Raw genomic sequence first — 23,203 nt, forward strand, 5'->3', positions numbered from 1 at the left:
AATAGACTGTATATTTATTCGAATAAATTTCATCCATCTAAATAGACTTAAAAATAAATAGACCATAATCCTAATTAAAGTTCCCTTAATCAATTACCTACATATTAATAATACATATATAGAATAGTACTAATAACAATGCAGTAATAGACACAATGGTAATAATAATAATGATAGTAATGATAATAATAATTTATTCGAATAATGTCCAACTCTGTATTAAGAGTCAAATTACAATATGTACGTTTGAAACGTAGTATTTAAGCATTTTTACACGTATATTAAGAAATATGAAAATGACAGTCTCTGCGGAAAAGCCAAAAGTATCAATTTGTGACATACATATTTTATATGTTAACCGACGCAAGTATCGTAAATATTGATGTCCAATTTCCATTAAATAAACTGATAATGACTAATATTTAATTATTTGAATAAATAATTATCAAAGTATCGTTTGTAGTGCCAATAAATACTTGTCTATGTAAATAAGTATTTTAATACCATGGAGAATAATATTACTACATTAGTGTTTTTCATGATAGCATAAATATTCATATAAAATTTTTGTATACTTTTCTTCTTTCCATAAAATTTTAACTGTACAAGTTTTAATACTTATTGATTTCAACAATATATTGCAACCTTTAGTAGAAACTTGGATAATGTCCTTTCTTAATATGTTTCATAAGTAATTTTTTTAAAACATATGTAAATAATAACAGCGTATAAAACATATGATATGACGTAAAGAAAAGAAAATAAATAGTTGATGATTTAGATTGTCAATTGCAATTGTATTCATTAAAAACATATATAACTCATGAAAGACACGAATAAAAATTCACTCTATTTGTATTTTATTCACACTTGTTGTTGATTAATTTATAAATTTTAATGCTTAGATATATACAGAAAACGAATTAGTTTCGTAATTAAGTATTCAAATAAATATGAATTCCAATACATTTTGTAGATATGGAAAGGTGTAGAATTTTTAAAAATTAAATATAAATTGAATTAAATATTATGTGAAGGATGGATCTTCCGTAGAGACAATTGGATTCCCTGATGAAACGAAGGGTATTGTTTCTATAAATAAATGGTATTCTTAGAAGTTAACTGATCAATCAATCAACCAATCAATCAATCAATCAATCAATCAACCAACCAACCAACCAATCGACCAATCAATGAATTAATTACGTATTTACAGACAATACAACATACATCGCATCATCGAAGAGCAGATTAGCTCTTTGAAAGCTCACTCACCGCTCATCGAGCACGACGATCATCTGAACTATAAAACCGAAGGGAATTGAACGGACACCTAGCCGACTCGTGATCAACTCCACAAAATTTTTCTATAACAGATAAATTTTAATTTGTTTATGTTGCAAACGATCACGATTCTTTTCATAAATAATGCAAAAATAATCTACCTTTATTTTAATTAACAAGGAGAGATAGTAAATAATTATGATATATAATAAAGTTCTTAAATGTAGAAGTAGTGAAATATTCTTTAAGCCTGAAAATATAGTTTTTTTAAAAATTGGATTGTGTTTACTTACGCTGGTTTAGAGGCCTTCACGGAGGAACTCTCAATATTTTTCTTTTTGCTACTTCTGCATTTTCTGACGTAAGCTTCTATTAAGTGGGCAATCTTTTTTGGATTGATTTCTCCTGTTTTATTATGACATATCTACCAAAACAATAAAATGAAAGCTAGGCAAATATAATAAAATTGCTTAAACACTGATAGATGATGTTCTGATAGATAGTATTTCTTTTCTGACGTTTTCTATTATAACTTTTATTTAAAGGAAAAATATATATATGTATATATATACATATATATACACCTACCTTAGGTACTGCTTTCCGCATAATATCCTTGTACTCTTCTTTTGTTACGTGCTTTTTTGTGTAATGTGGTTTCAAAACTAATTTCACTTCTTCCACTACTCGTTCTTGACGATTTAATTTTTTTAGGAACTACAAAATAATTAAACGTAATATCATTAAAAAATATATATGGCAAACAGGTTATTTAATAACCTTTAGAGAAATTAAAGGGTTATAATATTTAATTATAAAATATTTCAGAGAAATTTATTTTCAAATGCAATGCTCTAAATTGTTTTTCAATGTTTCTCCAATATTTTGACAAATATTTATATTTATTTTTGCTTAAATATTAGAAGTAAAGAGAACCCAAAAGAAAAAAAAACCCAAACCTTATCCTTGACTTGCATTTCAACTGCAGAACTTGGAAGATCATCCAATATTTGAAGCTGGTTTTCGTCCATTCTAACACCAACTTTCGGATTTGTGGATTTCTTCTTATCTTTTTGAGGTTTTTTGCTCCTACTTGATTTACTGGTTGTTTTTGTGGTCGGTAAAGCACCAAAAAGGGCATCGAATGCATCCTTTTTTTCGGTGGATTTTGCTGTTTTTGAATTGCTAGTTTTCGTAGGTTGAGATCCAACGGGTCCTGCTCCACTTCCTGCTCCAGCAGCAGGTGAATTGTTATAATTCGTAGGACTCGGTGGATCGAAGATTCCATCGCTAAGTGTCGACCCAGGCGAATAAGGGGAAGACATATCCACATTGTCCGTTGTTTCTGTGCCGGCATCGTTTCCATTTTGTCCGTTGGTTTTTGTTTGTCCGGACTTTGAGCTTCTTGAGGATTTGCCTGAATTCGTAAAAACCGAAGGTGCCTGCGAACGATCGCCAGGACGTTGTTTTTGTTGATTACTCGGTGAAATTCGATTCGACTGTAACAAGTTACGTTGATTACTATTCGAATTTGACGCATTAAATACTCCACTTCTCTGTACTGCTGCAGCTACTGTAGCTAGTACAGGATTCATCACCGCGAAAGGATTACTCTGGTTTTGCACATTTTGTTGACTCTGCTGTACCTCTAAGTTCCCGGTTGAGACTACAGTGTCCTTATTGTTTTCATTATCGTTAACGTCATCCCTTTGCGGAGAAGCTCTCTTGATCGTAACCATAGAAATGATTTTAGGTTTCTCTAGTTGCTTTTCTTGACTCTGCCTCTCCTGATTTTGCAGATTTTCCTCTTCGAGGATATTACTATCCGCAGAATCGTGCTTCCTCGGTGACCTTCTTCTTTCATCGCCGGAATTCGCCTCTTGACTAACATCGGGTGTTGGCGATCTTGATTTCGTTGGATCAAATGGATCATACGCATCTGGACTAGTTGGTGGTGATGTTGGAGGTTCTGGAGGAGTATTTGGTCCAATTTTTAATCTCAATTCTAGCTCCTCCTGTGCTCTCATTTCTAATTCTTCTTCGACCCTTTCATCCATTTCCTCTTCTTCTTCCTCATCTAAAAGCGGATTCAACATTGACGGTCGCAAGTTACTGCTCTGCTTATTTATTGAGAATTTGATTTGCGGCTCTGGAGGTGTTTTTGGACCCTGAGAAATAAATTGTTCTCGCGGTGGAGAATTTTGAGATGGTTGACATTGATCTGGCATAATTTGTTGAATTTGCTTATCGTCATCGTCACTAAGAACTATCACGTCTCTAGGAGATGGAGTCTGTTCCCGGAATGGAGACTGATCCAGATCAATTACTGCAACTGGTTTCTTTGTAGCGGCTATTTCAGCTGCTTTTGATTTTTTCTTTTTATCCTTCTTAGGCTTTGGAGATTTAGAACGCTTGTCCTTCGACTTTTCTTTTTTCGATCGTTTCGGCGGATCAGTTTGAAGTGATTCCCTACGACGTCGTTTTAGGGGAGGAATTAGAGGAATTGTTTCTGGAAGTTCGGGGACTACTGCTTGATCGTTTTCGTTATCCTTATTAAAACACACACTAACCAAAATATTATCTCCACTGGCGAAAACCTCTTTCGACGGTGGAGGAGTCCTGTTTCTTTTCCCCTTTCTTTTCTTTTCATCTTTAGCTTTTTTGCTTTCCTTTTTACGTTCTTTCTTTTTCTTCTTAATAGCTTCCTTGTTTGTTAAAATTACAGTTAGATTTTTTGGCGGAACTGATACATTATCTAACATTGGGGACCATTCTCTAGAAGTAATTGGTTCTTGTTGTACGTGCTGTGGTGTTTTTGATCTAGATCTCGACCAAGATGGTGTCCATTGTGCACTCCAAGATTCTCTTTCTTCTCTTTCCCTAGAAAATTCTTGTTCCACAATTTTGTCAACTTGTTCCCAATTCCTAGAACAAGATCTTCCTTTTGATCTTGATCTACTTTGTGCTTTTCTCTTTGAATGTTTCCTTTCCCTAGATTTCGACGACTTTCTAGGTGATTTTGAACGAGACTTCTTTCTGTTTCTTGATCGACTTCGAGATTTGTACTTTTTCTTGTCTTTGCGCCTATCGCGAGATCTAGATAAAGATCTTCTGGATCTTGATATAGATCTTCTTTGTCTAGATCTTGACAAAGACCTTCTTGATCTAGAGACCGATCTTCTGGATCTTCTTCTTGATAAGGATCTCCGTTTTCGAGAAACAGATCTCGATCGCCGTTTTCGAGAAACAGATCTCGATCTCCTTCTAGAAAGGGATCGTTTCCTTGAAGAAGACCTTCTTCTAGAAGTTGATCTTCTCTTCGGCGATTTACGTCTTCCACGCGAAAGAGATCTCCGCCTAGAGAGAGATTTGGAATAAGATCTACGATCTCTGGACCACGACCTTTGTAATCTAGTTCTGGATCTGCTTCTGGAGCGGAGCTTGGAATATGACCTAGAACGTTTGGATGAACTACAACTCCTAGACCTACTTCTTTGTCTCGATTTTTCTCTAATATCTCTTCCATACTCATCTTTCCTAGGTCTTGAAGGTCTTTCTGCAACTATTTTCCTAACATCATATCTGGGTAATTCCTTCCTTTTTTCTTTCTTCTTCACCACTTCTTTCTTTTTCTTTAGCTTTTCTCTTTCCTTCGATTTTGATCTTTTTTCTTTGTCTCTATAGGACCTCTCTTTCGTACTTCTTGAAAGTTTCTTCCATGCTACTTGATTTTCTGAAGCAATATTTTCTTTATTTTTTTCTGTTTCTTTGCTCTTCTCTTTCTTTTCTTTTTTCTTTTGCTTCTTTTCATCTTCCTTTTCTTTTTCAGCCTTATCGCCTTCTTTCATGTTCTTTTCTTCGACAATTTCACCATCTTCCATTTCTTTTTCCTTTCGTAAACCCAACAAGGTTAACTCGTCTTCGAAATTCATAGCTTCGTCCGTCTCTGATATAGCTTCTGTACCTAAGACATTGTAATCCACTGGAGTCCTACAGCTATCTAAATCGTCAGGTTTATCTTTTGTTGGTGTGATTGGTTCTAATCCACTTTCAATTGGGGGTAACTGTTCAGAAGAAAATTTTGATTCCTTCAAGGGAAGTTCATCTTTGCAAGGAGTATAAGCTCCATCTGATTCCCACGTGTTCTTATCAACATCTTCATCAATTATATCCTTTTTGCTCGTTTTCTCTTTTTCTATGGGGAATCTTTCTTCCTCTTCTTCCTCCTCCTCCTCTTCTTCATCATCATCATCATCATCGTCATCCTCCTCATCATCATCGTCATCATCTTCTTCTTCTTTATCAATATGTCTTTGTTTTTTATCATCATTTTCACTCCTATAGTCTTCGGGGTCTTTAACTTTTACTACATCCTGTTCTTCTCTAATTCTTGAATCTTCTTTTAAATCTTCATCTTCAACATCGGTTTTTAATGTCTTATGAAGCGTAGTAAACGTTTCACTTTCTTCTTCCGACAGACATTCGTTGCTCATTTCATTCTCTACTTTTTTTGGAGACAACTCGGTTACATTTGGTGAAATAGCTATATTTGAATCTTTCTCTATTGCGTCATCTTTAGCTGATACTATTAATTCTTTCTCCTTTTCGTCTTCAACTGCGTCCTTTTCTTTCAAATCCAGAGGATTCGCAGGTGTCAAAAGTTCTTCTGAATCTTCCTGTTTATCTTCTTTCAATTGATCTTCCTCTTCATATTTGTTTTTAGCAATTCTTTTCCGTTCTTCTTCGCGGTCAACAGAAGTCTCTTCTTCTTTTGCAGGCTGCAAAAATAATGTTTATAAAAATAATTACACATGTAAAATATAATATATCGCATTATAACTACTACTTACCTCAGCTTCTTTTTTCTTTTCATTGTTAGTCTCCTTTTCTTCTTCTTGCAATCCTAACAATCTATTATTAATCTTCAATTTACTACCAATCTTGAATGTAATCTTTCCCCGGCTATCGTGAGAAATCTTTTTTGGTGGAATTTTACTTAAAGTTTGCCTCTCTTTTCTCAATGCTTCAACATATGGGTCTGATGGTTCTGGAATATCAGCTAGATCGCAAGCCTGAACATCGCCAACAATGACATCATCGTCATCGGGAATCGAAGGAGGGAGAGGAGGTGGTTCAAGTGGCCCTATTTGTTGAGATAATTGTTGTTCAGTATGCCGTGCTACATCGATCGTTTGAGAGGAATAAATGGAGAAGTTTGGACAATCGGCTTGAGAATCTTCTTCGTCCTCGTCATCATAAGCTGATAAACGAATAGATGTATCCGAGGTGTCTGTTTGTGCCATATTTTTCACACTGTGTTCTTCTTTCTTCTCTTCCGAAATTTCTTCGTTTTTCTTTGTTTCACTATCGCTATCACTATCTACAGAGAAGGGGTCATACTTATCATTCTTTGGAGTATCTTCTTTTTGGCTATCATCAATAACTAGTTCTTGATCACTATCTTTATCGCTCTTAGAATTTTCTTCAAAGTCTAAAAGTCCTGACGGAGGTTCTGGTGGAGGTAACAAAACCATTGAACCATTTTGTTGATCTTGAAGCTCTCCATCAGATTTTGTTTCAATATCGCAATAAATATCGCAATCTTCCTCTTGTCTAACAGAGACATTTTCAATATCTTGTGGTTGTTGGTCTATAATATCGGTTCTCGGAGTGTCCTCTGGTAAATTTGGTGGCATGTTATTTTGAGGACGTTCAACAGGAGCTTGTGGTGACCGGGGGCGATTGAACCTCTCAGGAAAAGAATGATGCTCAGAAAATCCTTCAGCAAAATTAAATTGTGGTCTACCTGAAGGCATGAAGCGGAATCTTTCATTTCTAAAGTGTTGAGGATTTCGATTTCTAAATGGAGGATTACCTCCGAACATTGGAGGTCCGCAATGTTCAAAATTTGGATTATAAAACGCAGGTGGTCCGAAATCTCTTCCAAAATTACCACCGCTTCCTCCATAACTATGTCTTCCACTCCCACTTAAAGAATCTCTTCCATAGTTTTGTCCGCCATGACTATGCCTTGTATTATCTCTGTAACCACCCCTAAAATTGCCTCTATTTCCTCCACCACAAGGATTATTATACATTGGGGCCTGCATAATCGATTCTGGATTGATTGTAGACACATCTAACGGAACATCAGATCTAGAAATATCTAGTGGAGCATCAACTCTAGAAACTGTATCTTCTACAACAGATTCTGTCTCTGCGGTTTTAGATAACCCTTTTTCTTCTAATTTTTCTTTCTTCAAGTCACTCAACTCCTTCTTTTTCTCTATTAAGAGAAGCCCATTAGCTTTCAAAGTTACACTACTATTTTTTGAATGCCAAATCTCTTGGTCATTCATTATACTACTTAGAAGATCATGTTGAGGTTGTTGTGGAATAACAACGTTTTTTAGACGCAAGTGCCTTCGAGAGGAAATTACAGAATGTCTTTGAACAGTTATAGTGGGACCAATAGTTGTATGATAATCTTCCATATCCGATCTATAAACGAAAATATTAAAAGCTTAGTTAATTTCATTATATTATTCAATAATATTATTTTAATATCCAGATTAATATTCTGTAAACATTGAATTAAAAACTTATATATTTACCCCGGGGGACTATAATCCAAATTAAGACGATCTCCGAAAAGACTAATTCTTGAGATTCCAGAATTATGTCGGGAAATATTTAATGCGGATCTTTCTGGTATAATTGGTCGATTTTTAACAGTAGGTATTAAAATGGGAATAAATGGCTTACAAATACCCAAAGAATTTGCAAGTCTTCTCTTGCTAGTAGCTAAAGTAGTGGCTACAGTTCTAGCGCGACGTCTACGACTTTTTCTCTATAAAAAAGTAAATATTCTTATTTTTAATTATTTTTTAAAATAATCTTTGTCCTCGTCTTTTCTTTGTTCCATTATTTTTCCTTCTTTCATAATTTGGATATTATACAATTAACATGACTAAATATTTTGTAGAAAAGATGTTTTATTAAAAAAAAAAATATGCATATACCAGAGAAACAGATGAATTAATTATACACATACTCGTACATATTACTCGTACATATACTTATATATAACTAAGACTTTCAGAAAGCAATATTAAAATACCTTTCTTCTTTTTGTTTTTCTTCTTTTTGATCCAACTGCAGCCACTTTGACATATGCTACAATCTCTTCTTCTTTCCCATTTTCATTACGTTCTGTAATTCTAACTTCTTTTAGAATAGTTCCTCTAGAAACATTTTTAGATCTTCCAGACTTTCTTGAATTATTTCTCGTTCCACTTTTTCGCGAACTACCTCCAGATCGTTGAGTATTACTATCTTTTCTTCTAGTTTTATTACCCGAATTTTCGGAATTATTTTTGTCATTGATTCTTCTTCGAGATTTCCTGGAAATACTTTCATCACTGGAATCGCTGGAACTACTTCTATATTTTCGTGATTTTCCAGAATGTTTATTCGAACAGTTACGATCTCTAGAACCTAAAGAGCTGGAGGCATTGCTTGAGGATCGACTTTGACTTTTATCTCCATAGGATTCCAAACCAGATGAAGTAGAAGGTTGATTTGGATCAAATGTCAATTGACGAGTTAATAGCGTATTATCATCTAGTCCATTTCTTCTGTAAATACGGATTTCGCGTTTATTAAAAATTTAAAAATCTTTGTACTTTAATTTTCATAAAAATTTATTGATGAAATGATTTTATTAATGAAACTCAAATTATACATATTTTTTATCTTATCATATACCTTCGAATAGTAGCTCTAACACGTTCTGTATGTCTAGTGCGAGGTATAATCCTTGGATAATAATCTTGTGGTATATTGGTACGAATTCTTCCATAAGTAACACCAAGTCTGCGAGCTTCATCCACTAGATCTATGATTTCCTCCACATCAATTTTCAACTAAGAATAAATAATGTAACATTTTGTTTAATCTTTCAATGGTCATATATTATTGGTAGTAATAATGTTCAATTATTTCAGGTAGCAAATTACTGATACATATATGAATATGAATATAAACAGCTTACAGTTTCTGCATTGGTTTGATTATTCTGGGAACATTCTGGACAAAACCACTCCTCTATAGGTACTTCATCTAATGGAGGCGTTAAGCATTCTAAATGGTAACCACGATCACAACCATCGCAAAGAAGCATACGATCTTCTCTATTACTTTGATGGCATACTTCACAAAATGTAAGATCATCCAATTTCTCTTCTTCGCTGGAAGCAACTTCTACCGGGATGCATCTTATAATCTAGGAGAAGACATAAAACTAGAAATTAATTTTTATTCTTTAAACGATAATTATTATTTTTATTTTCATAACACATACTTGACCACCTAGCTTATCTCGGACATTAATTATCGTGAAAGTTTGTCGATCCACTGGACAAGTATTTATATTTTTACTCCACTCAATCAAGCATTCTAAACAAAAACAATGTTCACAGGAAGAAGGACTGCCTAATTCCTGTCTTTTAAAAGGAAGTAGACAAATTGGACATTTTTCTACTTGATCATCATTATCAGTATCTGTATCTGATACAATTTTTGCAGGTTTTTTGGCTTTTGGTTTTCCAAGAACTTTTCGCCTGACAGGGGACTTTTTTTCTAATTCTGATGAGCTGCTCCAGTCTGATTGCCATTCTGAAATTTCACTACTGTCTCCTAAGAAATAAATTTGATGGATATTATTTATAATATCATGAAATCAATAAATTTAGCTGTATAAAAGAATAAATATTAATAATTAAGACTTTAATCCCTAAGTATCTTTAAACTAACCAAATTCCTTGTATTTACTAGTGTTAGAACTGCTGCTCTCATAACTGGACTCATTCTCTGAAACGACTCTCTGAAAATAAATCGGACACATTTTTTTATAATGTATCATATAATTGTGAGATATGGTAATTGAATAATTCATTTAATATAAATTTATGAAGCATAAAAATCTTCAAAACGGTAAAATATGTTTTATATTTGAGAACTTACGTGGCTTTGTGTTCTAACAGGTCGAATAGGTCTTACTTGATCATCACTATCTTCATCACTAGTTTCACCTTCACTAATGAATTTCTATAAACATAATATTAAAAGAAATATTCAATTGGATTAAAATATTATGTTTAACAATAATAATTTGTAATTTAATTAATTGCCAATTTTACATACAGAAGTCTTTTTTCTTCTACGAGATTGCACTATAGATTCATCACTATCTTCACTATCAAGTTTGACAAGTTTTTTCCGCTTGCCAGATTGAGGAGTTTGATTACTGTCACTAGACATTTTAAATTCTTTGTAAAATCATATCCGCCTTGTCACATATCCTATATATAATTCACAACATTAGAAAATATTAATAACATTAAGTAATGCTTTATAATATTCATCATATTAAAAATTTATCATAATATTTAACCTATTTCAGCATGTAATATTTGAAATTTATATTTTTTATATAATCGTATCTTTTTCTATACGTTTCATCGATTCAATACAATATTTTATACCTTCTATTAATTACCTCATACTTTCATTATTAAGTTATTCTATATTTTTGATATATTTAAATATTAAGAACATAACAATCTATAAATATAAAAGAACATTTTTAATATAATATGAAAAATATGTTAAATTATCAAAATAATATTTATTTAATAAGATTTGAGAATAAATAGACAAAGGTAACTGTTTTAGATTATACTCATACTATATATCAACAAGATCATAAGATACTATAAAGTTACATAGAAAAAAAAGTTAACAAAAGTAAAAATCAAGTTAATGAGTACAACCTAATATGAAGATTTTTGGAAGATATAAACTTAAGAAGAAAATATAAAGCAAATATCGTAATAATTACAGAAAGAACAAAAATTGGCAACAAACATAGAATATCCATATAAATACATCTGTTAAAATTTATTATTTTTTAAGCGAGTCATAAATTGAATAAAATTTAGTTAATGTAAATAATGTAAATATGGTGCTAAGACTGAAATGAATAAAAATGGAATAAAAAATTAGTTTTATATTTAGATTTAAATGAGACAAAGATCAACGTTATAACTAAATATGTACACATATAATGCACAATGCCATATTTATTTCAGAGATATTACACATATATTGTATCTTATAGAATAAATTGTAAACCGGTTTTTCAGTTAACAATTAAAATAATATAGCCAGAGGAAATTTCAAAATATTTCATTTACATGTCTATCCAAAACTCGTCGAGGTACTTTGTGAGTCACTGTATATAACCACATTAGCACATCACTAAATTCTTTTCATTGGAAAAAAGTTATTCAAATAAAATATTTTTTTCTCTGGCATACTTTGCAAATGATTTTTCCTAATCGATCGTCATTTCGATATGATTATAAAAAATTTTAATAATAAATTTGCAACATTTTCGATGAAATTGTGCTAAGAATAAGGGTCGAGGATCGAACAATACGAGGAAGAACCTAAAAAAATGTCAATTTACCTTCGAAATTCTGACGATTCCGACTTTGCACTGTATCAAGAGGATCTAATATCGATCATACATCATTAATGATTTAATTATTGGCTGATTCGATGTTGCCTTCGATGCAGTTTTACAAATGTTGACAGAGGGTACGCTTAAAGTTGAGAAACTGCCGACATTTTGGCTGCCGACGCCGTTCGCGACGTTGCGCTATTTTCTCACTGTTTGTCTAATTCATCGAGAAACTACATATTTCATAATTATTTACATGAAATAAATTATATTTTGTTTTAAGAGAGATATATATATTTATAATGTCTAGCTAGAAAATTTCTAAAATTTAAAAGGTTTAAATTTGTTTAGATCGTTGCTTGATTTTTGGTAAGCATCCGCCGGAAACTACAGAAAAGCAGTAAATTTAACTTTTAGCTTAACTTTGGTTGTCATATATAGTTATGTATATCTTTAGATAATTTGTCAAGATTCACAACTTTTGCCGATTGTTTATCATTGTTAAAATTATCGTAAAATTATTCGTTTTTGTATTCTTATCTTTATTTATATTTTGATTGCTGCTAATTTTATATTATTCTATAGATTACATACTATGATAAACTTTTAATATTATGAATACTATGATGTATTAATTAATTAATGTTAGTATTGTTATTATTATATGATTATTTTTATGCAATGTAAAAAAATTCATTAAATACTATATTTCGTATATAACGTATCATTGATACTTATTGTTCAAATTGATCGTTCAAACAAAATTGAGCGTAACTTGAGTAGAAAAAGATATTTCTCGTCTGGTATTAAATATTTTATAATCACAATACTCTCCGATTATCTTTGCACAATAATTTTTACAATATTAATTTTCCCGGGAAAATTTTAAGTTGCTTTGTAATTCTACCACCTAACTGAGTTACAAGAGCGTTACTGTCTTTTGTGGACGAAAAGTACGCAAAGATGGGTCGTATGCACGCACCAGGGTAAAGTTAATTAAATTTCAGTGTAATTTATCATTACATTCAATAGATATATACAAAAGTTATTTTTTTCTTGCATACCTTTTAATTTTTTCAATTATTATAATACAATTTTATAAAGTTCTAGCATAAATAATTGACACAGCAGTGTCTTTTTTAACGGCCATGTGACCCTTATTTAAAGTAGTAATAATCATATTCTTTTGAGATAGTTTATCCGTTTTGTTATATGTTAATTATGTTTATAATAGTTTAAAATTTGGAATTTAGAAGATGTTGCTTTCTGTGTACAAACTTTTCATGTCCTCTGTCCTTTTGTATACATAACCTCAAATTGTCCCCTTTAAATACTTAAATATTTTTTAAAGGAATTACTTAATAGTATTTTTCTTGACTGATATTATCTCTGCTTAGATATAGTTGATTTGTTAACAGATAATTTTTATTAAAAGCACCAGGTATTTCAATAACAAGAATTAATAATATTACAGAAAGGGTATATCCCAGTCAGCGTTGCCCTATAGACGGAGCGTTCCAACATGGTTGAAACTGACACCAGAAGATTGCAAAGAATTAATTTACAAACTAGCTAAAAAGGGGCATACTCCGTCTCAAATTGGTAATGTTTCATTTTTATTTGATATAGTTAGTTTATTGAATATTGTAAAATTCACATTTGCACATTAATATATTATATTTGTCATATTTGTCATAATACAAATTACGCCTTTATTTCTCTTATATCTCATTTATCGACACTTGTACAAATTTAACGTATTTCAAGCAAATTGATTAAGACTCAGTGTTTAATCGTTGTTTCTTATCAATAATTTGCGATAGTAAAAATGGTAAGTTTTGAGATGGCAATGGCATTTTGTCATGCTATTATAGGTACTTACCAACAGCTAAAAGTTAAATTTATTAAATTTGTTCATTTGTTCAAGAATACGATACTTGTACGTAATGTCACGATAATGACTAAATAGATAATCAAATCTTGTAGGTGTGATTCTTAGAGATTCTCATGGAGTGGCACAGGTGCGTTTTCGCACTGGAAACAAGATTCTCAGGATCGTCAAAAGTATGGGGCTTGCTCCAGACTTACCGGAGGATCTGTACTATTTAATAAAAAAAGCAGTTGCTATCAGAAAACATTTGGAAAGGAACCGCAAGGACAAAGATAGCAAGTTTAGATTGATTCTTGTGGAGTCTCGAATCCATCGGCTTGCTAGATATTATAAATCAAAGGGGACGCTTCCAGCAAACTGGAAGTACGAGAGCTCAACTGCTAGCGCTCTTGTTGCTTAATTATTTCTACGTATCTCTTAACAAAATAAAAATTTAAATATACGTTGCTTGTGTTTTACTAAACGCAACCCACTGCAAATTCTCTATTTCCACTCGACAACTAAGTTGTCAACTATTGGGTTGACAACTAAGTCGACAACTATTGGGTGGACAACTAGGTGATTGCGGTTTTTGTCATTAGGTGGTATTGAAAAAATCCGCGATCATTTTGTTGGCAACCGAATATATTCAGTTTAACGTTTAATATATAGTTAGTTGGATGAAAATGAAAAAAGGTATCGTCGTATAAGGTACAATATCATTTATAATAAGTAATGGGACACTAGTCCATTGGAATACAAAGAGGTGTGGGATACGTTATCTGTTTATTATGTCACTGTACACAATAAACGTATGGAGTTTCATTTTACTCGTGCGTTAAGATATTATTAGAAAAAAATTAAGATAATTTAAATAGAACACGAGTATACATTAGTATATATACATATCAACGTATCATCGATGTTTTGTTAGTATTTTGCAGCCTAGCTTAGAGTAGTAACAGAAACAGTAGTTAAAAAACTAGATTTAGTAATATTTAACAATAAACGTAAATGAATATTCAGTTATTTTTATTTCAAGGTAAATATAATTAATTTAAAATGTATAAAAGTTATAGATGTACTCAGAGAGTAGTATATGCATATAATGTAAAATAAGATAAGTCGACATTGTGATTTATTGTTCACATTCGAGGTCACTCGAAGCCATCGCTTCTACTGTCCCAATTAAGGCCCATGTAGCACGAAGAGGGGTCCATGAAGAGACCAATACCGCGCATGCGTGGCCTTCGTCCTCGACTTGTCTCGAGGACAGCGCATGCGTTCACCAAGATGGCGGATAGGTTCTCACTCTTCAGTGAGCAAAGCTCTTTCAAAGCTGCGCCATATTAAAAAATTTGGATAAATTTTCTCGGGTTTTTAATCGATCTAAAGGTACAATTTACGCGAAGATATTTCTTGTCCGTTTCTTTCATTTTATCGAAGTGAGATAAACAGACTGCGAGCGTGAATCCCGCGGTTTCAGGAAGTGAATTATGGGTAATGGAGAAGACGCGAGTGCCTTTGACGTTTACGAACCATATTGAAAGGCATTTGGAAAAGTTTTGTTACCAAAGTAAGGTATGCAGATTAACAAAATGAAAAGATATGTTTTTAAATAGCCTTAACAGATATCTTCGGTTTCGTAGCAATTAGATTTTAGATACTAATGTCTATTGTTATATATTATCGTTTGAGTAATTTAAACGCTGCTCGTACAAATGGTTTTGCGTTGTTTTTTTTAAATTAATTGGCAAAGTTAAAATTACACGTGCAATCTTTCATCGTCTTAGAGCCGAAAATTAAGATTAATAATTCGGAACTTGAACGATTCACGTAAAAGATACTATACATTTTTTAGATACTCGTGAACTGTACGAAGGTATATAACATATGGGATTTATTAGTTGACATGTGCGAACGTCTTTATAGTTGGAAGATTTTTTTTTTCAAAAAGAAAATCTGTTTTTTTATTTTGCTAAAATTAAAAAGATTCGTTTAATCGAATATATGTAATCGAGTACTGTATTCTAAGTACGAAATATTTCTATCGATGTTACGTTAATATCTTACGAGGTTGAAATAATCGAATAGAAAAAGGAAGGATAATGAGAAAGATTATACAATTAGAACGATAGCCATTATATATTAAATAATAAATCTTTCAGATGAAAATAATATATACCGAACATTATTTTAGAGAGATTAAGATTCTCCATTACTCGGAGGTTTTAGACTATTCGATTATTCGACCATCAACAAAAGTGAAAGTCCCTTGCCATTGGAGAGATATTTTCATAATAAAGATTAAAGATTACACGATAATCCATTACCATCGAAATAGATTTTTCAAATATTTCTCATTTAAATATTATATCGCTTATCGATAACGCTTCTTTCTTACTGATTGTTCTGACATTTCTATTAAAATGGCGTAGAATTTTATAATATTTTATTGTTTTTCAAATAACAACACTCGAAATGTATATTAATTGATATCGTAAGTACGTGACGATATGTTACTCTTCTATTCTAATATTTTTATACATTTGAAAATATTTGTCGGTCTTTAGAAGTACGCAGAGTAAGCAAACACGAGAAAAATTAATCTTTGCACATGGAATCGAAAATCTGCCGGTGTTTATCGCCAACATATTTAACAATCAGCGTTACCGTATTTAAAATTTTAACGAATTAACGAATTCGTAATAATAACTAACTGTAGAGAAAAAAGTATTGCTTCGTACGTATATATATATATTATATATGATATGATATGATATGATAATATATGATATATATACACAGAGTGTCTACATAACGATACAGAGTATCGTTATTAATAGCTATACTTATAATCACGAGGATTTCTCAGTCACTTATCCGATCATCTATTTTATTCGGTTAATTACATACTCGAGTAATTAGTAGAGAAACGCAATTGGCACGCAGAGTCAAAATGTCTATATTTCTTTGCTTTATAAACATATATAAAGCATTCAGTCTGTAATCTTATTTTATCCAAATTTGAATATGCTTGCCCGATTATTCGTTTATTTCACGCGGTACTGTTAACTGCGATAAAACCGAACGATTAGTAAGAAATTACAACGAAATTATAACGATATTGTAATATTATTAGAAGAAACGAGGAAACGATTAAACTGGAAGAAATGAACATTTCAAGCAACCAAAGAAACGCCTACTTGTCTGTTGTAAATAGAAGAAGGAATAGAAAAGAGAGGAAAAGTGCAATTTTCATATCTATGCGAATTTTATACGATAGATACGATAGATACGATAGATAGGCATAGGTAAAAGGAGATTTCAACGCCTATATTAATGGGCGATGTCGCGACGCGTACATACCTGATACATGCGTATATACATATATAATATATATTAAAATACGTCTATAACAAAATCTTCGATTTAGGTTTGCTCGCGATGGACGTCCGTATTCTCGTTATTACTACAGTCGTGTTTACGGTATAGTTTTCGGATGATTCGATCGATCCTACGTTATCGACCAATTTTATCTATCGAATCATCGTCTCGTAAAAACGAATCTAGTACGACTATCGTTTAAAACGACGACATTCGTATTCCCTTGTCAAGCTGTCCGAAGCTATCCGAAGCTATCCGAAGCTATCCGAAGCTATCCGAAGCTATGTCAAGCTACCCGGACAGTTTGAAACGATTCTCTGGTAAATTATAACGACGAAATAATTCAGACTTTTATCAGAGACGAGTATCCTGTAGTTAAGGGTTATTTTAAACGTACTACGTGTCCGAAAGCTTATGGACTGCTGTACCGTACGTGATATCTACTTAAGCGTATATATGTATATTCGCAGATACTTTCGTATGTACATACGTATATCATAGGTAGGTACATAGCACACACGTAGCATATAACGTTTATACGCGCACGTACTTAGGTACGTCCGCGAAACGTGTTAAGGAACACGCATTTCGTATTCGATTCGTGCACGCCTTACGGCACGGCGCACGTTCGTTCCTTTAAGCAGCGTGGAAAAACCGACACCGGCCGATACATTCTAAAAATGCTGAAAACTTCTCTCGCAACTTGTCTCGACACGCAACGATCCAAAGATGTTGCGGCTGCATAGTCGCTGCACGGCCCCGGTCAAGCGTTACGCTCGTTCGCAAATACGATCCGAATTTATAAATACTTTTACCGAATATATTCCACGCGTTCTATACGCCGCGTTCCAGTATGACAGCCACGTAATCGAATATCGTGGCACGAAAATAGGATACGCGCTACGTGGAAATATTTCGTTCGTTTGTTTTATCGCCTATGTAGCTTTCTTTCGTTGACTTTCGATCGGTACATGATTTTCCTTAATCTTTTTCGAAATCTTCGAGCATCTGTTGTAAAGACGCGGAATAACAAAGAAACGGAAGAAGCTCGTTCGATCGATTTCTATATCACGCTCTGTTCCACGATATATTCGATACGAATGATACGAACCAAAAAAAGTAGAGAAAATTTGTATCCCTATTTCCTTAAGCGATATCTATCTTCTCGTATTACTAGAAAAGAACGAGCATAGTATAATCGATGTTTCGCTGTGAATAATTATCGTATCGCAGCTACCGATACCAATTTCAATGTATCGTTCTTTCGTTACTATAATAGTACGATACTCCTTTACCTTACGTTCTTACCTTTTCTATTTACCGATAAGAATTATTGTCGTATAAAGAATAAAGAATTTCCAAGGATTAGGTTTTCCGTTGCCGTTAAAAATAGAAAGATTTCGAAAGCTCTTAAAAATTAGACTCGAATAATTTGAATACGCGCAACATCGATCCTCGAATAAATCACGTAAACTAGCGACCTACGATCTTTACCAGAGGAACAACTTTCAACTATATGAATATTCCTTGGCTCGGTGTTCGAATTAACCGAAAGGAACGTGAAAGTAGAAAGAACACAGGACAATTTTTCTACCATCGAATATTACCATATAATTTTCTGCTATATATGCCAACGTGCTGGTAAGTAGAGCCAAATATGGCAACGCGAGAAGTCTTACTTAGACTCGAGTTAATTTACATAGAGAATCGACGGGGATTTCATTGGCTACGATAAAGTAGCTGTCCGAAATATCTCTTAATATCGGCAATAGCCGATAGGGTATAACGACGATTTTAAGGAACATGGAGAAAACGAAAGATACCACGACTTAGATAGCTACGAAAAAAAAAAGAAAAAAACAAAATGCAGTCGCAAAGGAAAACGAGATTAATGGGAAATAATCTTTCTTCGACTTTTATTCAGTCTTTTCCGATTATTCGAGAGAAGAGAAATTCTCGCATCGCGCGTATCGAAGTCAACTTTCTGATTAAACGGATTAACGGAAAAGAGGAAAGAGAGAGAGAAAGGAAGAGGAAGAAGAAGAAGAAGAAGGAAAAGAAGATTAAAATATATAGACGATAAACTTTCCAACGATTTATGTGCAAACGAAGCACCATGGAAAAAGGGTTTCGATTCCGCATAGAATTTCCCTGAAACTCCTGGCTTTCACTTCTCTCCGAAGAATGCGAAGGCTGAGCGCCGCCAGACCCGTACCAACTGCCCCCTTCACCAGCGTGCAATACGTTTAGACAATTTTTCAACATCGCCTCGGACAGAGTTACTCGCGGCGCGTCTCGTCTTCCCCGTTTTTCATCGTTTCGAGAAGGTGAAAGACACGTCGCTTTTGCGAACGCGATTCAGATTCTCTTTCCTCGAAATGTTAATGACTCAGAATGACTAAAGAAACGTACGATTTATCGCAACACGGTGTTACGCGAGAAAGTGTAAGTGTAAGTTGTTTCTTTGATCTTCTTCTTCTTCTTCTTGATCTTCTTCTTCTTCTTCTTCTTCTTCTTCTTCTTCTTCTTTCTCTTCCGTCTATTCCGAAAGAGAAAGATATATTTTCAGTATTTGACACGTGCGAATGTTCGTTAATAGAGTTACGTTAACGACACGGTGGAAGAACGTAATTTCAAGGTAAAATGTATAAATGCGTTGATCCAGTGAATTAATAACGATGGTAACGACGAACGAGCAACTATAGCAAAGTGTTTAAAAGTTAAAAGTTAATAACGTTGCGAGGATTACGAAATGTTACGTTATTAAAACGTTAATTATTTAAACATTAATATGGAATAGTCGAGAGAAGCGATTATCGCTCCTTTATTTTCCAACTGTATCAAGATAGATAAAATGTGGTCGATCGATCGGCACGATGAATATGCAATTCGGATAACATTTATTTAATCAGTTGCAGAGTTACGCGGTCAGCGTACTTATTACATCGCGTAGAAAGATTGCACGGTGAAAGTATCGGCTGTTTATATTTGCTCTTAAAAAATTGAATTATTGCTCGATAGTCTTTGTTACGTAAGTAACGACGATAACTTTCAAAGTTTAAATCTTCGTCGTGATTTCATCGATCATCGATCCTGTACATGGATAATGCGATATTCGCAACGAGTATTCGACGAATCGCCGTTTAAATAGCGATACAATTATGCCAGGATAACAATTTTAAATATACGTGAGATTGACGGTAACGAAAAATTCTAAAAAAGAAACGAACGTTTTCGCATAGATCGAGAGAGTCTTTCGGTGAAAAATGGTATCGAGGCGGAAGATTCTATCTCGATCGAGGGACAACCTCGTTGAAGCGCAATACGAGGATCAAGACGAGGAGGACGTGTGGTATAATCTCGATAAACTTTACAAGGTAAAGTAGTAATACATCCGCTGATAACATAAAACTGATATTTCATAATATTGATAATAATAATTACGATAACAATAATTAAGTTAAGTCAAGTTGCAACTCGCAAGTTACAACCGGTTAAGAAAAATTAACCTCTAACTTTGATCGCTTGTAACGTTGCAGACCACTGTATCGATAATTTTTAAGTATTTTAAAAATACGTCGTCTTAAACATTCTCTTATTTATAGACGTAAGAGATAAAACGTTGGACACTGTTTAAGAACAAGCTGTTACAATTACACGTATACGATATAAATTCAATTTGCTGGTTCGCTCTGTATACAACGACCAGTATAACATTGATGTTTTATCTCAGGATCATATCCAAGAAGTACTGGACAAATGGAACCAAATCGACGACGAAATTTGGGCCAAGGTAATCGTTTTCGAAAGGAACCGCAGGGTAGCGAAAGCGTACGCCAGGGCACCTGTTCTCACCATTAATGGATCTAACGATGGATTCGATGGTTTCAGGTAAACGAACCGTATTACAATCTTTAAATGCAATCTTCTAAACGGCAATTAAACGGTTAACAAAGCAGATAAAAATGTCTCGGTAGGTAAAGTTGTAGAGGAAACAACAAATTATTACGTTCTCCGTTCTTTCTGAAATATAGGATAGGATTGTGCGGTTTCGAAAATCCTATGAGGGATACGAAAACGGAAGAGGCGAAGAAACACATTAACCAAGGTGTAAAGATCAAAATGGACGAGCAAGGGAACATATTAATAAAAAGGTTGTGTAAAAATAACGTTTACATAAAGCCGACCAGTCAGGAAGACAACGCAATTGGAGCAGAAATTGCACGGAATTCTCAAGGAGCGTTAGAACACGAGAAACCGGGGAAAGTAAGCGTTCCACGATATATTTTACTCCGATTCCTCGATCCATCCACCTTTTTCTTTCATTTCGCTTATACGCATACTATATGCGTGATAAATCTCTTTCCATGTCCTATCGTCATTCTTTCTATATCTGTTACCAAGGTGTTCGATATGAATAAGTTTCAAACGAATCTTTCCCGGGAGACTCGAAGAGCATATCCGGACAGAAGAAGATTAGAAATGCAGTGTCTGAGCGCAATCGTTTTCGTCAAAACTGAACCAGATCTTCTTCAATGTCCCGTTTGGGTCCTCATTGTAAATGTTGTCGGTTTAGACATGTTGAAATCCAAATTACCACCAGGTATAGCGAATCAACGATTCTACCGATTGTTTCTTCTACCGACGTTTAACGTAAATGCGTGCTCGTACATAACGTACAAATAAATTAGTTCTAGCGTTACAAAGGCCTGTGGATATTAAAAATCGACCTAGGATACCGATTCCCGACGAAGATCCGTATAGTATAGCAGGAGTTTCATCTTCGATCGGAGTTTCCGAGGCGTTCCAGCAGGACCGAGAAGCTCGAGAACAGATCTACGCTCAATCAACGAGTAATAGACAAAGAAGAGCCGAAAGGCCACCGAAACTACCGCCAAGGGAGAATATTTATAGTCATGACATACCTAAAGTAATTATATCCACACAATTTTTCATTCCACTCTTACTTTTTAATGTCACTTTAAAAGAATGATATTTCACGATATTCGTTTCAATCGTTTCAGCCTGATTATGACGACATAGAAGACGACTATGCTAGAAAACCTGTCATAACGAACGAGGACAAGAGAAATAGAAACGATGACAAAAAGAAATACGGTAAACTTTCGGTTGTTTAACAAATTATCGACGCATTTACACCATTATTACGAATATTTAGACAAAAATATTACAAGAGCTCTTTTCTTTCGAGAAATTAATAATCATACACATGTTCCTTTTTTTAACAGACGATCCGTATTACTGCGGATTAAGAGCTCGTGTTCCTAACTTTGTAAAGATGGCGAAAAATAGTAAAGTCTCGACAAGAATGTACGCCAGACCTCCTAATCAAGCAACATATGCTGCTACCGGATACGCTAGTAGCCAATCCTCTCAAATTTATGGCCATTTACCTGGCAATCGACCACCAATTATGTATCACGCACGAAGCTTCGAAAGTGGACTTGGTATTATAACGTACTTTTCTGAAAAATTCTGAAAAATTCTGAAAAATTCTGAAAAATTCTAAAAAATTTAATGTACACGATTAACGATCTGATCCAACGTATTAATCGATATATTGAAAAATAACCAACAAATTCCTTATGATATTCGTTTTTCTTTCTTCGCAGATTCAGATGGTAGAAACGAATCACCGTATAACCATATATACGGAAGGTTTCCTGTACCGACCAGAGGTGTAATTCCTCCTACACCCAGAGCGATGTATATCGGAGAGTGGGACTAAACATAAAGAAAATTAACAAAAAGCAAGCTAGCATATAAACAAGTGAACTACGAGTTTAAAACGTGGACGAAACAATATCACCAAATGCAGGTATAATAGAACGTAAAAGACGATTGAAAGAACCTTATGCATAAAAATGTATGCATTCGTTAAAAACGGAATAAAATAAAGACTACGCGCAAGACATACAAATATAAGTAAATAATTAGCAACAGAAAGGACTAAAACGAGAGTGGAGTAGTTATAAAAAAGGAAGAACTAATCTTCCGTTTTGTATCTATAAACTGTATATTGTTAATGTACTACTTGAAATACTCAAATTTTTATTGCAATAAAATTGTAGAACAATGCCAACTTTTATTTATACACCTTTGAGGAAGTATAAAGT

The 23,203-nt window shown here is 33.5% G+C and overlaps 3 protein-coding genes and 1 long non-coding RNA gene across 5 annotated transcripts; 2 read left to right on the forward strand and 2 right to left on the reverse strand.

Annotated features, from left to right (window-relative positions):
• Positions 1 to 176: 176 nt before the first annotated feature.
• LOC126922188 (uncharacterized) lies at positions 177 to 12,004 on the reverse strand. 2 transcript variants are annotated; one of them, XR_007712673.1, is made up of 15 exons: positions 11,816 to 12,004; positions 10,489 to 10,646; positions 10,309 to 10,392; positions 10,099 to 10,168; positions 9,647 to 9,981; positions 9,338 to 9,568; positions 9,052 to 9,209; positions 8,405 to 8,921; positions 7,899 to 8,134; positions 6,135 to 7,785; positions 2,244 to 6,062; positions 1,873 to 2,001; positions 1,578 to 1,708; positions 1,276 to 1,367; positions 177 to 1,092 (listed from the first exon to the last, which is right to left on the reverse strand). XR_007712673.1 is itself a non-coding variant. In XM_050734534.1 (14 exons), exons 2-14 carry the CDS (start codon positions 10,603 to 10,605, stop codon positions 1,349 to 1,351), a joined length of 7,497 nt encoding a protein of 2,498 aa, XP_050590491.1. In that variant the 5' UTR covers positions 10,606 to 10,646; positions 11,816 to 12,004; the 3' UTR covers positions 177 to 1,348. The 2 variants fall into 2 exon arrangements, 1 of the variants encoding a protein (XP_050590491.1); XM_050734534.1 differs by having other exon boundaries at positions 177 to 1,367.
• A 687-nt stretch (positions 12,005 to 12,691) lies between these two features.
• Positions 12,692 to 14,142, forward strand: LOC126922170 (40S ribosomal protein S13). The gene is made up of 3 exons (XM_050734507.1): positions 12,692 to 12,795; positions 13,284 to 13,411; positions 13,796 to 14,142. Exons 1-3 carry the CDS (start codon positions 12,773 to 12,775, stop codon positions 14,098 to 14,100), a joined length of 456 nt encoding a protein of 151 aa, XP_050590464.1. The 5' UTR covers positions 12,692 to 12,772; the 3' UTR covers positions 14,101 to 14,142.
• A 547-nt stretch (positions 14,143 to 14,689) lies between these two features.
• Positions 14,690 to 17,282, reverse strand: LOC126922179 (uncharacterized). The gene is made up of 2 exons (XR_007712668.1): positions 17,049 to 17,282; positions 14,690 to 15,018 (listed from the first exon to the last, which is right to left on the reverse strand). It is a non-coding gene; the product is annotated as an uncharacterized LOC126922179 (long non-coding RNA).
• Positions 15,003 to 23,164, forward strand: LOC126922144 (uncharacterized). The gene is made up of 9 exons (XM_050734449.1): positions 15,003 to 15,260; positions 20,309 to 20,443; positions 20,800 to 20,957; positions 21,101 to 21,332; positions 21,471 to 21,669; positions 21,758 to 21,996; positions 22,091 to 22,184; positions 22,316 to 22,534; positions 22,700 to 23,164. The coding sequence occupies exons 2-9, from the start codon at positions 20,333 to 20,335 to the stop codon at positions 22,813 to 22,815; spliced, it is 1,368 nt and encodes a 455-aa protein (XP_050590406.1). The 5' UTR covers positions 15,003 to 15,260; positions 20,309 to 20,332; the 3' UTR covers positions 22,816 to 23,164.
• The last annotated feature ends 39 nt before the right edge of the window (positions 23,165 to 23,203 follow it).

This window comes from Bombus affinis, chromosome 11 (assembly GCF_024516045.1).
Source record: "Bombus affinis isolate iyBomAffi1 chromosome 11, iyBomAffi1.2, whole genome shotgun sequence".
Classification (NCBI taxonomy): Eukaryota; Metazoa; Arthropoda; class Insecta; order Hymenoptera; family Apidae; genus Bombus; species Bombus affinis.

Bases quoted from the DNA above. Each gene is read 5' to 3' on its own strand.
- LOC126922170 (XM_050734507.1), top strand. From the start codon at position 12,773: ATGGGTCGTATGCACGCACCAGG. The intron at 12,796-13,283 runs GTAAAGTTAATT...ATAATATTACAG, and splicing joins GGTCGTATGCACGCACCAGG to AAAGGGTATATCCCAGTCAG. The intron at 13,412-13,795 runs GTAATGTTTCAT...CAAATCTTGTAG, and splicing joins GCATACTCCGTCTCAAATTG to GTGTGATTCTTAGAGATTCT.
- LOC126922188 (XM_050734534.1), bottom strand. From the start codon at position 10,605: ATGTCTAGTGACAGTAATCAAACTCCTCAATCTGGCAAGCGGAAAAAA. The intron at 10,169-10,308 runs GTAAGTTCTCAA...ATTTATTTTCAG, and splicing joins CTGTTAGAACACAAAGCCAC to AGAGTCGTTTCAGAGAATGA. The intron at 9,210-9,337 runs GTAAGCTGTTTA...ATTTATTCTTAG, and splicing joins ATCAAACCAATGCAGAAACT to TTGAAAATTGATGTGGAGGA.
- LOC126922144 (XM_050734449.1), top strand. From the start codon at position 20,333: ATGGTATCGAGGCGGAAGATTCTATCTCGATCGAGGGACAACCTCGTT. The intron at 21,670-21,757 runs GTATAGCGAATC...CAAATAAATTAG, and splicing joins GAAATCCAAATTACCACCAG to TTCTAGCGTTACAAAGGCCT. The intron at 22,185-22,315 runs GTAAACTTTCGG...TTTTTTTAACAG, and splicing joins CGATGACAAAAAGAAATACG to ACGATCCGTATTACTGCGGA.